The 14768-nt window shown below is 43.0% G+C and overlaps 1 protein-coding gene across 1 annotated transcript in view; it reads right to left on the minus strand.

Moving 5' to 3' along the window:
- TRAPPC3 (trafficking protein particle complex subunit 3) overlaps nt 1-13206 on the minus strand; it is a 31900-nt gene extending 18694 nt beyond the window's left edge. The window contains exons 1-4 of the mRNA XM_061571273.1: nt 13103-13206; nt 5932-6029; nt 3868-3967; nt 2238-2420 (exon numbers count right to left, since the gene is read on the minus strand). Coding sequence (XP_061427257.1) covers nt 2238-2420; nt 3868-3967; nt 5932-6029; nt 13103-13144 — 423 coding nt within the window. The 5' untranslated portion in view covers nt 13145-13206. The remainder of the gene's footprint in view (nt 1-2237; nt 2421-3867; nt 3968-5931; nt 6030-13102) is intronic.
- Between the last annotated feature and the right edge of the window lie 1562 nt (nt 13207-14768).

Raw genomic sequence — 14768 nt, forward strand, 5'->3', positions numbered from 1 at the left:
CACCGCCCCCTCACCACACGACCACCAGGCGTCTGTTTGACATAAAGAATCGACTCCGAACACTGACTATTCAAGACAACTCTTACCACTCAAACACACTCGAACCCATAAGTCATCCGTGGCTGGGAAGGCATCACAACGAGACCGAGTGGTGGCCATCCGTCGTTTATAAGAGTATTCTTAATTTTTATCTTTAATATTTAGTGGGCTGTACTCTTAATCGCATAAATTCCCAACAGATCCATCAATACGAACTGATTCTTGGCACCTCCTTCCGCCGAGCCACGCTCACGTGGGGAGTGGTGGCCCACCGGATCCTTATCAGGTGATCTGGTCCCCAATTAGTAAACTTGGTATAAGATAACGATCTTCGGAAAAGGAGCACCGTCGCAGGCCCTTACTCCGAGCCGTTCTGAGATAACCTGCCGATGTATCTGTTGAGATTGGTGCCTTTAAGAATAATAACTGTTTTTGATTGTGTTTTTTTTTTCGCCGTATAATCTTTCAAGTATCTTTCAGTCATAATCGCCGCACGTACTCGCATCCTCTACAGAATATTCAACTGTCCCGTGACCCAAGGTGTTAACAACGTGATAAGGGTTGCGTATGATCAATAAGGAGTGCGGTACTGCGTGAACAATATTGAGTATAATCATTCATTAACGTTAAGGTTTTCTTAGCATAGTATTTGCATGTTTTAACGACTCTCTCTCTCACTAATAACCATCGCGTTATGCGGGATCCATGTGCAGTTGTCAAAGTGAAATCAGACAATCGTTGATGATACTGTATTGATGCCGTATTGACGTTCCGGGATTGAGAGTTCACATACTATATCATAGTTAAGGTTGAATTAGTAATAAATTGATCAATACAGAAGTGGTTGTGTGATTCTTTCCTGAAATCTATGCATAAGATCTGCTTCTGCGTTGAGATTTGAACTTGGTGACCTTAATAAACACACTAATACATACTCAGTAAATGTTAAAGCGATAACGGGGTGAACCGGGGTCTGGTTATCATAACGACTTGCGTTATCATAATTACACCCACTCGCATAATTAATACGATTACCTCTCGAATTGGCATAATTAAAATGTGCGTAATTACATAAATTAACATATTTCCGGATAATTACACATTTGGCCAAATTTCATTTAATTATTATTATTTCCACTGAATATCCATAACCCACATATACAACATAATAATTTCACCCACGCACGCATACAACATAACAAATTTTCATACCCAACATATACAACATATCGGAAGGAAGAGCGTTCCAGACGGTTGCACAAGCGCATCTGGTGGGAGTGCCACTGTTAACTTCCCCACACAGTGAAATACATTTTACTAACCCTGGATGAATGATGGGCTCCGCGACGACCACCAACTGGGACATGAACTCGCAACCCTCTGATTGATAGCTGCAAACTCTAAAATAAAATACACTCTGTGTGCCTTGCGCCACGATTTTTTTTTAAACGCTTGAAATAACATTCACGTTGAGAATCACTCATCATACCACACGTGAGAGAGACGACCACTTTCTGGCTGTGCCCATTTCCCACTCCTGACCTCCCCATTGAGACGACGCATCCGTGCACCAACGAGGTGATCGCCGTCCAACCAAAACTTTCAATTTACATGTCATCAACTCTTACCAGAGTTACTCTAACCCCATATCACAGACAGAGTAGGCAGGTGGATAGAGCGAATGCAATAACGCTTTCAACCTCAGATGGGAAGAGTAAACAATGATTAAGCGGTGGTGGTGCCCGTCTGTAATCCAGCAGTGCCGAGGCGAGGCTTGGCGGCTCACACAAACGTTGCTAAACTCCCTTCCCGTGAGCGTCGCGGTGCCATAGCCCGGCTCGCCAGGAGAATGCAGTACAGCAAATGTGGACTCAAACCTGACCCATCTGTATGGGATAGATTGTTTAGCCCTCGCATTCGTGGGTTTTTTTCCAGGTACTCCGGTTTCCTCCCACGTGTAAACACTCGTGAATTGGCCGATAACGTCTTCACATATAGAGGAACGCAGAGCTTTGGCAACGGTTGGCAACGGTTGGCACCGGTTCCTCACCACGTGGCTGCCTCCCTGCCGGTCTGTGGTTGCACACACCACCGAACCATTTGGGCTCTTCGAGAGCGAGTGACTACGGTGTGGAGGAGCGTTACCGGTTGAAATGAAAATTGTAAAATTATGATTTTTGTTAAAATGTGTGAGATACCATCTCCAGGGCTCCGCGCAGCACTCCGCACAGCATGGAGGAGTACACCAGGTTGGAGTGGTTGTCTGGAAGCTCCACAAAGTCCACCAGCGGGTTGGTCTCCAGCAGCAGTGAGAACTCATCACCAGCTGGGCTCCAGTTGGTCACAGTCGGAGTCACACCCAAGTAAATTTTAAAAGCCGTCTGCAGAGAAACAAATATATATGACAAAATGTTTTTTTTAAACAAAACTATGCTTTGGTTAAAGGGAGTTTGAACCAAATTCATAATGAATTACTAAATAAAAACGATTCCCCGAAGAGGGTTACGACCAATTTTATTTCCCGACATATTTTTGCTCATTGTATAAACAATACATATTGTAATATCATACAGAGGAGTGAGTGGTGGTGGAGTGGTTAGCGCACTGTGCTATGAGCCCAGTGACCCGAGGATGATTCATTGCCACGGCTAATGTCAGTGGCGAGTGATAACTGGGGCTGATCCTGGGCCCAATCTTCAACCTTCACCAAGCAGCACAGTGAAGTACGGTAAAAATCAGTCCTCGTGAACGACACGGTATGGGAAGGCCTTCATCAATTAGCCAGCAGTGGAATGACAAAGGGCTGTAAATGTTAAATTCAGGGAAATTGCAAAATGTAGATATTAAGAAATCAATATTAACCAGTTAAACTGTTTTGTAACGTGGTGAGAGATGATCTAAGGGATATCAATGTGGGAACATGGAAATTAAAACACCTGCCGTAAACCGCTCAATGAATATGCATTTGCATCGAAATTACAATGCATACATTACATGTAGACATTTAGTCATGTGACAAGAGAAAAACTGGATCAGACACGTGGAATTGTTCAGTTATTAACCAGCAAAAGTATTAATGCTCTGAGCTGTAAAATGTTATTTCACTCTCTGTCATAATGAACGAGCATACAGACTTGCTAACAGGATTATGCCCCCAATACAAGACCCAAGATCAACTCATTAGCCTGTCAGATTCGCTTATTTATCCTTCCACTGCCTCACGTCAAGGCTGCCTCAAGAGCCCATTAGACCATTCACTGTAATAAGCAAGCCTTCAGACGGGTCTGCTCGGGGCAACGACTCCGAAAATATTTCCACACCCACTGTGATCCATGTTGGTGGATCTCAACGGACTCCACAATCCGCCAACAATTACTTCGATTTAACCCCCGTGATATACAATAACCCAAAAGTACTGACACCATCTATGGGCACAAGTTATTATTTTATTCATGTATGAATTCATAAAGCGGGCATTGTGACTTTCCATCAGCCGCAACAAAAACTATTGTAAGCTCACGTTAGCATTTCTTCTGATTTGTCCTGAGATCCACGTAAAAACCTTTTGTGATCCACCTGTGTGTGTGTATGTACGTATGTATGTTGAAATTCTTTCGCACCGAACGCAACCAACCGTGCTGATCGGAGGTACGATCCATGTATTGATCACCACTGGAGTACAGCACACGCATACGCTGCAACGCAGCGCAGTTACGCGACACTCACCTTATCTCTCCTGGCATTATCCTGCGGGGGAGACGGTAGTGGACGAGGTGTTCTATTGTGTATACCAATTCTCATAAACAAACAAGAAAATCAATTTCCCACCTTGGCTATGACATCAGCCGTTTCCCGGAAATCGTTACACCGGCCAATGTTAGAGCGGGCCAGAAAGTCCTCGATGATACGAACACCAATGTTGTAACCCCTGGGGAGATGTTGGATGAAAGCCGACACAAGGTATTCACACAAATAGTGAACATCACTGATGCTACACATCAATATCTGTTAATAGGTACAGAACGAGAAGCTTCATTGATAAACAAAGCAATATGCCAATATGAACTGCGTATGTATGTTGAATTTAATATTCTTTGGGTCTTTCGGTAAAGTCACGGAGATAGGTACAAATTAATGAGAAGAATAAATATAAAATAAACAAAAAACTACGACGTTTTCGATTCCAACACAAGCGATCCTGATGACGAATGCCAACCTAAGCATGTTTATATTCTTGGTTCTTTCGGTAAAGTCACGTAGAAGGGACATTTTCTTGCTGTAGTTTTCACACCTGATGATGATTGCTTGTGTTGCAATCGAAACGTCGTGAGAATTTTATTATGTTTTATTTTTATTATTTTATTATTTCCCTTCTACGTGACTTTACCGAAATTCCCAAAAAATATTAATTCCTGCAGTCACGAAAGCTTTAAGTCACGATTCATGTTGAATTCCATTCGCACCATATGTAGCCAAGTGTGCCAATCGGAGGTGAATGAAGGAACACCGAGGGCAGAGGATAAGCATTTGCATTTATAGGGCACTAAACTGCATCGGCAACTTTAAATGCCCTACATCACAAGCACAGAGTGAGATGATAACAGGAAGAGAGGTAGGGGAGGGGGTAGGTCCATGGGGAATCTCGAAGAAATGCGATTGCGATCTTGGAACTGATCCACGACTGGATTGGGAGCTAGTGGAGCGATTGCAGCGTCGGGAATGACGTGGTCTCTTTTACGGGTGTGGGTCAGAATCTTGACAGCGGAATGCTGGATCATCCCGGGTTCGCAGATGAAGGACTTTGGCCAGGCTGGAGGTAAAACTTGCAACAGTCTTGTCAGGATGTGACGAATGCCTGGATGAGGATCTCAGCGGTGGCTGGAGTCAGAGTCAGATACATTTTTTGTTCGACTGGAAGACTCCAATGAGCTATGAAGCTCTTTTGCACAGATGTCCAGTAAAAGAGTGAGGAAATGTGGAATGCAGGAGATGTTCCACGACGCTATACATGGGAGGCATGGTATACATAATAAATGATGGGGTTTTGTCAGGTCGTGGGTGACAGCAGCAGTAGTCTTGAGAACAAAGGGAACGGTACTGGATGAGAAGGAGGCAGCAATGGCAAAGCTGGTAATGTATTGGGTCAAGTTGGGAAAGCAGTGAGGAAATTGACTTTGTGATGTTGGAGATAATTGTAGTAATGTTGTTCATGGGCACGGACTGAGGGATGTCAAGGGCTGGTCGTGGTGTTGGTGACACAGAGGGAACAGATAACAAGAGGACCGAAATTAGAGAAGTAGCAGGCAAGTTGTTGACATTTCAACTGACAGGGCAGTGGAGGAAGCCGGGTTCCGGGGATGCAGGAGGGATTAAACACCACCAGCAATCAGAGTAGAGTATACTTTAATTTGGAATTTTCCAGAGCTGACAAATGTAAATTGATGTAGGCCTACACATTACAGTCGACATCTGTAAATTCACCTCGGTCATGATACGGTGGTGATTGTTTCAAAGAAGGCATAAGTGAAAATCAAACAGTTCTTATCTTGTAGATATGCATATAGGCAGTGTAATGCTGGCCGTCCAACATGAGTTTAAAGCTTTACTCTACAGAAAATCTAATTAGATCAGCCAGGTGCACGACAGAATTTTCACTTTGGAATCACTCCCGTATTTTTATACATGACTCCAGTTAGATCATTACACTGTTCCTGACCATACCTTAAAATGATTTTTTTCTCTCCCATGAATGAGGCTTTTCGTTCATTTAGACCACTATGGAAAAGCGGAGCCTCAGTATGTTTTTATGAAAAGCTAATTTGTTGGCGTTTGCATTGCGTCTTTCTTGAAGGTTATCCAGGACTGCTTTGCGCTCTATACGGAAACACTCACATCTTGTCCAGCTGCTTGTTGACGTCCTCATCATTCTCATAGTCCTTGCAGAGCTGAGTCACCAGTGCTCCATATGTGAGAGAGAACAGCTCTGAACTCTGCTTGCAGCACAAATATACACACACACACAAGGTTCTCCGTTAAGCATCAGAGACCATCATTCTGCGGCAAAATGCAAGGGCACTCATACATAGGCGTGCGCAGGGACGTGTGATAGAATAATATAAGGATCTATTATTCCCAGTGCGGCACGTGAGGAGGAAATGAAGCCAGCGCTATGCATGGCTGGCGTTGTTTTCGCCTCTGCCGATGTTTACACATCACATGAGGCACTCTCTTAAGGCCGTGTCAACCCAAGAGAGGATCAGACCGAGTGCACGAGCCACTTCTAGTCATCGTCCAGAATAGAACCCAGGTTGACAGGATCGCATATTTGCGTGCAAGCCACTGTGTCGTCACCAACCACACGCATCTATTTTTTTTTTTACCAGATTTCAACGCTTACCCAGTTCTGACCCAAATGGTGAGCTTTTCAAAATCTTTGGTGCTTGGGCAATGGGGAGATGTGACATAATCATTGACAAATTGGTTTGGTGGTAGAGCTTTGATTTGAAAATAAAAATCATGTTCAACTTAACAAAATATTTGAATGCAATACACCAGTAAATGTAGAGGCTACGGTGGCATAGACTTTAACTTGAAAGTGTAGTTGAAGGCTTCAGTCAATTCAGGTGGTGTCAAGATTGCTTGATACTTGTAAATTAGCGGCATTTAGGTTTTGTCAATTTGAAGGTGCGACTTCTGTCATTTAAACACGTCGGTTCGTCATATAGTCGTATAAATGTGTTAATTTGCAGTGTTGTTTTGTCCACTCGTTATGACTTGCACTCCACATACCTCCCAATATATTTCACCGTATGCCTTGGTTCAGCAAAAACATTTCTAATTTACACGTGAGAATATGTTATTCAAAAACCTCAATGTATAAAATGACCTTTCTTGTGGCAGTGAGGTGTATACAATTAATGGTCGCGTAAACTAAACAAAAACGCCTCGGTAGACCATTCCTCTTTGAATGGCAAGATGTGCAAATAACGAAAATGCACCACGCTCAATTCAATGGACCTGAAACGTTTCAAATTGAGCCCAGAGACAGTCTGCAATGCAATTGAGAGCCGCTGGTACGTGGGCGTGCTCAGCGACGTGTTATAATGATGCTGCCCGTGCAAGAATTATCAGTGTTGGTGTGATATTGTTGCATGTCTTCACATGTTTAACACATTCCACACAAATAGACATACGCGGCAACGGAACATTGGGTATGTGGCGAGCACTTAAATACTGTATGGAGTTTAAGAAGTTTAGACTTCATTTAGTAGAATGGGGGGAGGGGCCACGGTGGTGAGATGTTAACTACCTCGCCTGGTATGCAGGAGGTCGTGGGTTCCATCCCGATCCTGACGCCTGTATATTTGGGGTTTGCATGTTTTCCCTGTGATCGCGTGGATTTTTCTACAGGTCCCCCAGTTTTTTCCCTCCACATTTAGAAACGTGCATTTAGAGTATTTGGCTGCTATGAATTTCCAGGTCGCTTCTGAAAAAAAGCTATACAGCTCAGTGAGTCTCACCTGGAAAAATAAAAAGTGTATTCTTTTTTTAAATATAATTTTAACAGAATGGCAATTTGGTAAAGTGCTTGGCTCACAACTGGCAGGTTTCAATTTCAGGGATCAACTGAGCATATCATTCCATCGAAAATTACTAAGTACCACTTTTTGGGAACACAGAATTCCATTTTTTTTTGGCTATCTGCGAATCGCATAGGGAACTCTACCCGGCTGCATCGAAAGAAATACAGTAATGAGATTAAGCGATGAGAGAGAATGTGATGCGAGAAAGTGATGAGATAAAATGACAAGATAAATAATTATCTTGGGCGAGACCAGATTTCAGTTAAAGTTTCATTTATTTGGTATAGCCCTGTGAGCCATTCGGCTCTTGAGATATCGGTACCACCCAAGGTGGCAAAGCTTCAATGGTGCCATTTTATTTGTTACACCAACAGAAGTAGAATAATACGCGATAACCTTTCCAAATGAACAGCTGTTACATTTTTCTCGCAGGAAACCTGTTTTTGCACCTATCGCAATCACGCCCATTTGCCCGGACGTTACAAATAAAACATTCCAATACCTCTGCTGTTAATTAAGACAATAAATAATTTACAAAATGGATGTTTGTCCCCAAGGCATGTATGTCATACATATTCTTGCATTTATTCACGCTTGTTCTTCAATTTCAGTGACTTAGTTAAGATTGGAATAGATTGGCGCTATCTCTTTTCCTTCTGTTTCTAGCAGCTTGTTTGCTCATGATCACTTACTGGCAGGTGACGTGGTGGTTCTGTATTATTTCTGTTCAGTAAAGATATCTGAAGTACTGACTTTACCCTCCATGTATTGTTAATGTACCTGTTAAGATGATTAGTTAAGGCCAGGTACGACAGGCAAAAATATTTTTTTTTGTTCAGTTTGTCAATTTTTTTATTTTTTAAATATTTTGCTTCTATTAATTGTAAACTTTCATAACATGCACACAATTATTACCAGTAACTTTGTTATGGGCCCATGGACTAAAAGTGATGGGATAAAGTTATAATGTCAAGCATCATCATAATTTAAGATAAGTTAATTTATAAACACTTATTTAATAACTTAATATTTATTGACTTTATGTTTATGATAACCAATGTTCATGTTGTTGTGTGATTATATTTTTTATGTATTTAAGAGTTTATTTACGTATTTATTCAAGGTACTTTAATGAAAAGAAAACCCATGTACTGATGGAGACTTGATGTCATGCGCTGATTGGCTTGGCCTCAGGAATAATGGTCTGAACCGCATTTGGTCCAAAATTGGGTCTACCAGTGTGGTATTTTGTCAGTTTTGCGGTATGGTGGGGAGGCCTGGACATTGCTTCAGGCCGATTTGGATCGGCTGCCCGCACCTTCCACATGCGTTGCCAAAGACGCCTTCTTGGCATCGGATGGTTCGACTTCGTCAGAAATGTCACCATTGCATCTGCGACTAGTTTCTCAGCGACTGAAAGATTAGTACGAGGGAGATGGCAGTCACTTTTTGGACACGTCGCCCCCTCTTGATGCGCAAACTTCGGCAAATTGCGCACTTCAGTTGGCGGTCGATGTTCGAGGTGGACTGCGACCCTCAAAGGAATGGCGCCCCCCAGTGATCCATGGATCAAACAAATCACTCGATGGCAGCCAAGAGCAGTTCATGCGAACGCTGTCGGAAGAGGTCACACGTTTAGCGCAACAGCCCTTCGCTGACTATGCGCGATGAATGAATGATAAAAAAATTTACCCGTAAAAACAAAGTTTTTCACTCTAAATCCTTTATATGCGTGGCGGCTAGAGTCCTCTCGTCCTCTGGCTTGAGATGGCTGCCACCTATGGGTCAGATGATTGTCTGCCAGCATTAAGCAATTGGTAATTAAATATATTAAAAAATTCCCTAAACAGTGTAAAATTTTGGCAAAATTTTTTAACGAAAATTAATTGTCACGCAAAACGAGTCTGTGTGCAAAATGTCAGCTCGATTGGATCACGGGAAGTGGGTTAAAAAACAACCGAAAGATTTGCATGGCCGTAAGCAAGCAAGCAAGCATGCAAGCACGCAAGCAAGCAAGCGAACTTAATATAAAGGATTTAAAAAAGGTATTCATAGGCCAATATCATTACCCACGAAATTTTCTATTCACGAACACCTCCGGAACGTATCCCTCACGAATAACGAGGCAATACTGTAGCATAGTTGGCTACATACGGTGCAACAGAAGTTCAACATACAAACATTGATTGGTTGCCCTATGAGAGACCGGCCTTCATCATGGTGAAGTGGAATTTCCACCACTGACTGAGGGCTGCTAATGGGAGATGAGTACCTCCCCATTTGGTGATTTCAGCAGGGAGCCACTTTGAACTTGACCGTCAGTGTGAAAGGACCGTGTTTGTGGAATAGACCAGACCCCAATGAAAACAATCAAAATGCATTGCAATATTCAAAACGTGAAGTCACTAGTGATCCCCAAAATCCCACACTGTATCATCTTCACAGAATGGAATTTGGTTAATTTCAGTCTATACCATGACGTTTTTTATTCATGCCGATTAAACGCCCACCCTTTGAAAATAATATTTAGTTTTTCATTACCTTCAAGTGACATTAGCACCAGTTGTCATAGATGCAGCAATGTAACCTTCCAAATGAAACTGAAAATAGTTTACTGAGATCCAGCTGCATTTTAATGCTTAACAAATCCAATTTGTATTTATAAACATATTGGAAATCAATGCACTCCATTAATTGATACCAGTGTGTTAAAAGCAGTGTATTGGCTCACTGAGATACATTAAAATGCAATTAACAAAGGTTGCGCGTTCAAATCCCAGTTGTGGGATTGACCCAGGCCATCATCTGAGGATTTATAAAATAAATAAAATATTGTAATGAGTCACCAGGAGTCATCCTATAGAATCAGTGGCCCCTACCACAAATAATGTGGCATTTAAGCATCGCCCAGTGACTCATTGGCAGTTTCACAAATTCAGAAACCTCACAGTCAAACATTAAAAAAATCATCCTAATTCCTATAAAAACAAACGGGAAGGGGGACACTTTCTAAATGGCATCATCGTCATCAGCCAGGAGCTATCTACTGCTGCCGAATTATGCCAAGTAAAAATTACTTCACGAGTATACTAATGACGACCGACAACTTTGAGGTGTCTGAAATATGTCAATATCGTGGAACTCGCCTCGTTTGCAGCAGGGATCACCTTTTTTAATTTGTATTTTACGATAACGCAAAGGTGTACTCATCCCCAAACCAAACAGTCCCATGACCAACTGGACAGGCCCTGTAGCTGGTTGCAGACAACAATGTGGTGGTTCACTAAGGGTTGGTGGATCAGATATACATGAATCTGGACCCCCGAGCGCAAAGGGATGCAAAATGACAATAACGCAAGCGAAGCTATTTGTGCAGAGCTTAAGAGTGCTACTCGCTCCTATGCACGGGGTTTTCTCCGAGTACTCTGATTTCTTCGCACCTTTAAAAAAGGGATCAATATGTCATCATGGCCAATGCCTTTAATGCCACCGACACCGCACCAATGCTTTCTACCGTCTTCCAGATACCACAGCTGCTGCAGTTGATACGCGATCTCCAACATCTCTGCTCTGACAGAATCCCACAAAAGCTGGTCTTAGGTCTTCCCCTTGGTTGCCAGACTCGTGGGAGACCATTCCAATATCTGTCTTGGCAATCAGCACCTCCTCCATCCTCCACATCCTCCTGAGCACACCGTATTTGCCAAAACATGTCGACAACACCTACCTACCACGTTCTATTCCAGTCTAATGCATGGCTTATCATGTCTTGCCACGACATTTCTGGCATCTGTCTCAGACACCTGTGCTCAAATGCTAACTTCACCTTACAAAGGACCTACTACATATCACAGTGCAGGACCCCCCTGAAAGAGTCTAGAGACCCAGGGTTTCCTGTGTTAATTTTTTTGCACGAATGGGGTGCCACGGTGGCGAGATGTTAACTACCTTGCCTGGTATACAGGAGGTTGTGGGTCCGATCCCAACTCTGACGCCTGCTGTATATTTGGAGTTTGCATGTTCTCTCGTGTGGATTTTTATCCAGGGTTCTCCGGTTTTTCCGTCCAAATTTAGCATCAACATCACGCGTTTCAGAGTATTTGGCTGCTATAAATTTCCACATAAGTCACTTAATTGGGCTATCATTTGTGGCCAGGTGGCTTTTGAAAAAGAGCTATGTAGCTCAGTGGGCCTTACCTGGTAAAATAAAGTCATAAAAAATAGTTTTATAGAAATCTGTGAACGCTTTACTGCTCCCCCTGGGTAACAACGCCAGACTTCAGTTATCACTTGGGTTAAAGCGATATAACGTAAAAATATATATTTTAGTTTATTATGCGATAATACTCACCTCCTATTTACAACCTTAACGCCTACGACGAGGAGGCAGTCTATCCTGTGGTCTATTGCAACAACAAAAAACTCTCACGGGAATGACCCCTCCACACTTCTTAGGGTACTTTTCAACTTTTACTCCATTTATTTCTTCGGTATCCCGTGTTGTTAGTTCATCCATGTCATACTGCACATCGGTAACATTAGCAAAATAGACAGCGCACGCAGTGTAAAGCCGTACTGCAGTGTTAACTTTAAAAATCTGTTTTGATAGCACAAATAACTAAAAACCCGACACTTTCGTCAATAGCCAGTTGCCCCATCGCGCCCTTTCGGATGCGATTTTGCGGCCGTCTGGAACGCTCTTCCTTCCGATATTCGCAAGCCACTGGAGCTATTCACTTTTAATTAATTTAAATTGACACTCGTTTCTTTAGGACTGCTTTTTGTGTTGTTTGTCCCCCTCCCCCACCTAAGATTAGCGCGGCTGGCTACGTACGGTGCGAAAGAACTTCAACGCACATACAACAGCAACAGAACTGTCTTAAAAGGCTAAGGCATATCATGTGCGACGTTTCGGGCAACGACCCTTGCTTGACAACGACACGGGAGGCCCCGGTGGAGTTAGAACAACTCTTGGTCGAGAATAATGAAGAGAGCCTCAGCCAAGGGCAGAGAACACGGCCCAGGGGACGTGTACACAGGGAGATGGAGCCATGGAATCCCCTTTGGATCGTGACATCGCCGCTGGGATAGCGTCCTGGCGACGCTTGGGAAGAAGGCCTTGGTCCAAAAGTGAATTTATCCATGACCCGTATCATTTCAGATGCGATACAAGTCGAAATTGTTGCTAGACGGTATTCGTTATATAAGAGATCGACGCTGCAAATACGCGCAATCGTGACAGTTCCTACGTAGACGGCGAATTGTTGTTTTTAGTAGCGTACGCGTACGGGATAAAGGCCGCCCTAGCCACCCAGGTGAAAGCTAGGAAAACCGCAAAAAGCCCGCGGCCTACGTGGCGGCCCGTGTAAAAAATCGTCCGGTTGACCGGGGCGCTCTTTTGTACTCAAACGAGAGCACAGAGCCGATTAATGAACTCTAGCGAGGTGTCCGCGGGCTCGTAGCGACGCCGAGAAGCTTACGATTTTTTTGTTTTCCGTCGCCCTGTTCGCCTGCCGGGCCATTCTTGTTACGGGGATTGTTCCGCCTGCCAGGGATGTCGCCTCTGCACTTGCCAGAGCAGAGGTTTTTTCCCTCTAGGCGCGGCCCTTTCTCAATTGTGTCGTTAGAACAAATGTTTTTTCTCCTCTAGGCGCGGCCCTTTCTAAACTGTGTTGTTAGAATAGAGTTTTTTTTCCCTTTAGGCGTGGCTTCTTCTCAACTGTGTTGTTAGAATATAGTTTTTTTTTCCCTTTAGGCGTGGCCTCTTCTCAACTGTGTTGTTAGAGACGTTCAAATTCATTAATTAGGTATAGCCCTGTGAGCCATTCGGCTCTTGAATCGGGTGCAACCACAACAAACAAAAAAACATGAAAAAAAACATCTTAAAGTGAATATGTGACTAAGTGCAAACAGAAAATCCAAAAAAAGACAGCAAAATATTGCATAAAAAACACCGTACACCAACGCTGTGTGCAAAAATCCCAAGTCAAACAACAACAACAACAACCACAAGACAACTTAGATTAAGGCCATCAGTCTAACTCTGTACTACAACAAACAAACATGGCTAAACCAATACACTTTTCGAAATCACCAAAATAAAGCCATGAAAGCAATGAAAATGCAATCATAGGAACTGTGACGGAATTTTCACAATAAATGGAAGAGACCTGATGGCTCGTTGGGACACTGTCTACAGGAAAGCCACCCACACAGATTCATATCTGAAACCTGATTCCCACCACCACCCGGCACAGAAGAATTCCCTCATCAAGACACTACACCATAGGGCCCACTGCATTTCTGACCAACACCACCTAGCCAGTGAACTGGAACACGTTTCAAGTTTCATGTATTAGGTATAGCCCTGTGAGCCATGCGGCTCTTAAGTAATACCGGACTACTCGTACAATTACAGATGACAAGGTGTATTCCATCCGGCCAAGGTGGCTCAGCGGTAGAGAGGAGAGGCTTCCAGTCGAAAGGTTGTGAATTTCTGCCTGGGAGTTCACTCAGCCCATCATACCTCCCTCCGGGGTCGATAAAATGCCACCACTTTGTGGGAAGCCAACAGTCGTTTCCCTACGGATAGACTCGTCCCTGCCATAGGAATTTGGAATGTCCACCAGTGGCTCAGTGTTGTAAAAAGGAAATGAGAACCAATGTCTCAATGCGTGGGCATGTGAGCAGTAAATCACTGACTTTTTAAACTATTAAACTGCAGTTCACGAATCATAAGTCTGCCACAAGCCGTCTATTAATTACAACTTTACAATCGACAAAGCGTACAAGGCACATGCTGTTGGAAATTCGTGGCTTCATGAGAACTACGGTGCCGTCAATTAATCCACGAACATTTTACAAAGCACTAACATCTATTTTTTCAGAACTTTAATTATGATTGTGAACTTCAACGAACGTTATTCGTAAATACTGTATTTTTGTAAAGGTGGGAGAATAAAAATGTAACAATTGTACTTCATACGGTTCTAATTATAAGGCACACAACGGTGCGCTGAGTCATCGAATGAAATCAGTTATTACGATCGCGAGAGATCCGTTCAATGTTGAGTCTAAGAAATTTATACAATCAATGCAAATTATATGGAGACGATATTCTGATGTCACATTTAGATTAACGGTTGC

Source organism: Lethenteron reissneri, chromosome 6 (genome assembly GCF_015708825.2).
Source record: "Lethenteron reissneri isolate LAM-NWPU_2019-01 chromosome 6, ASM1570882v1, whole genome shotgun sequence".
Classification (NCBI taxonomy): domain Eukaryota; kingdom Metazoa; phylum Chordata; class Hyperoartia; order Petromyzontiformes; family Petromyzontidae; genus Lethenteron; species Lethenteron reissneri.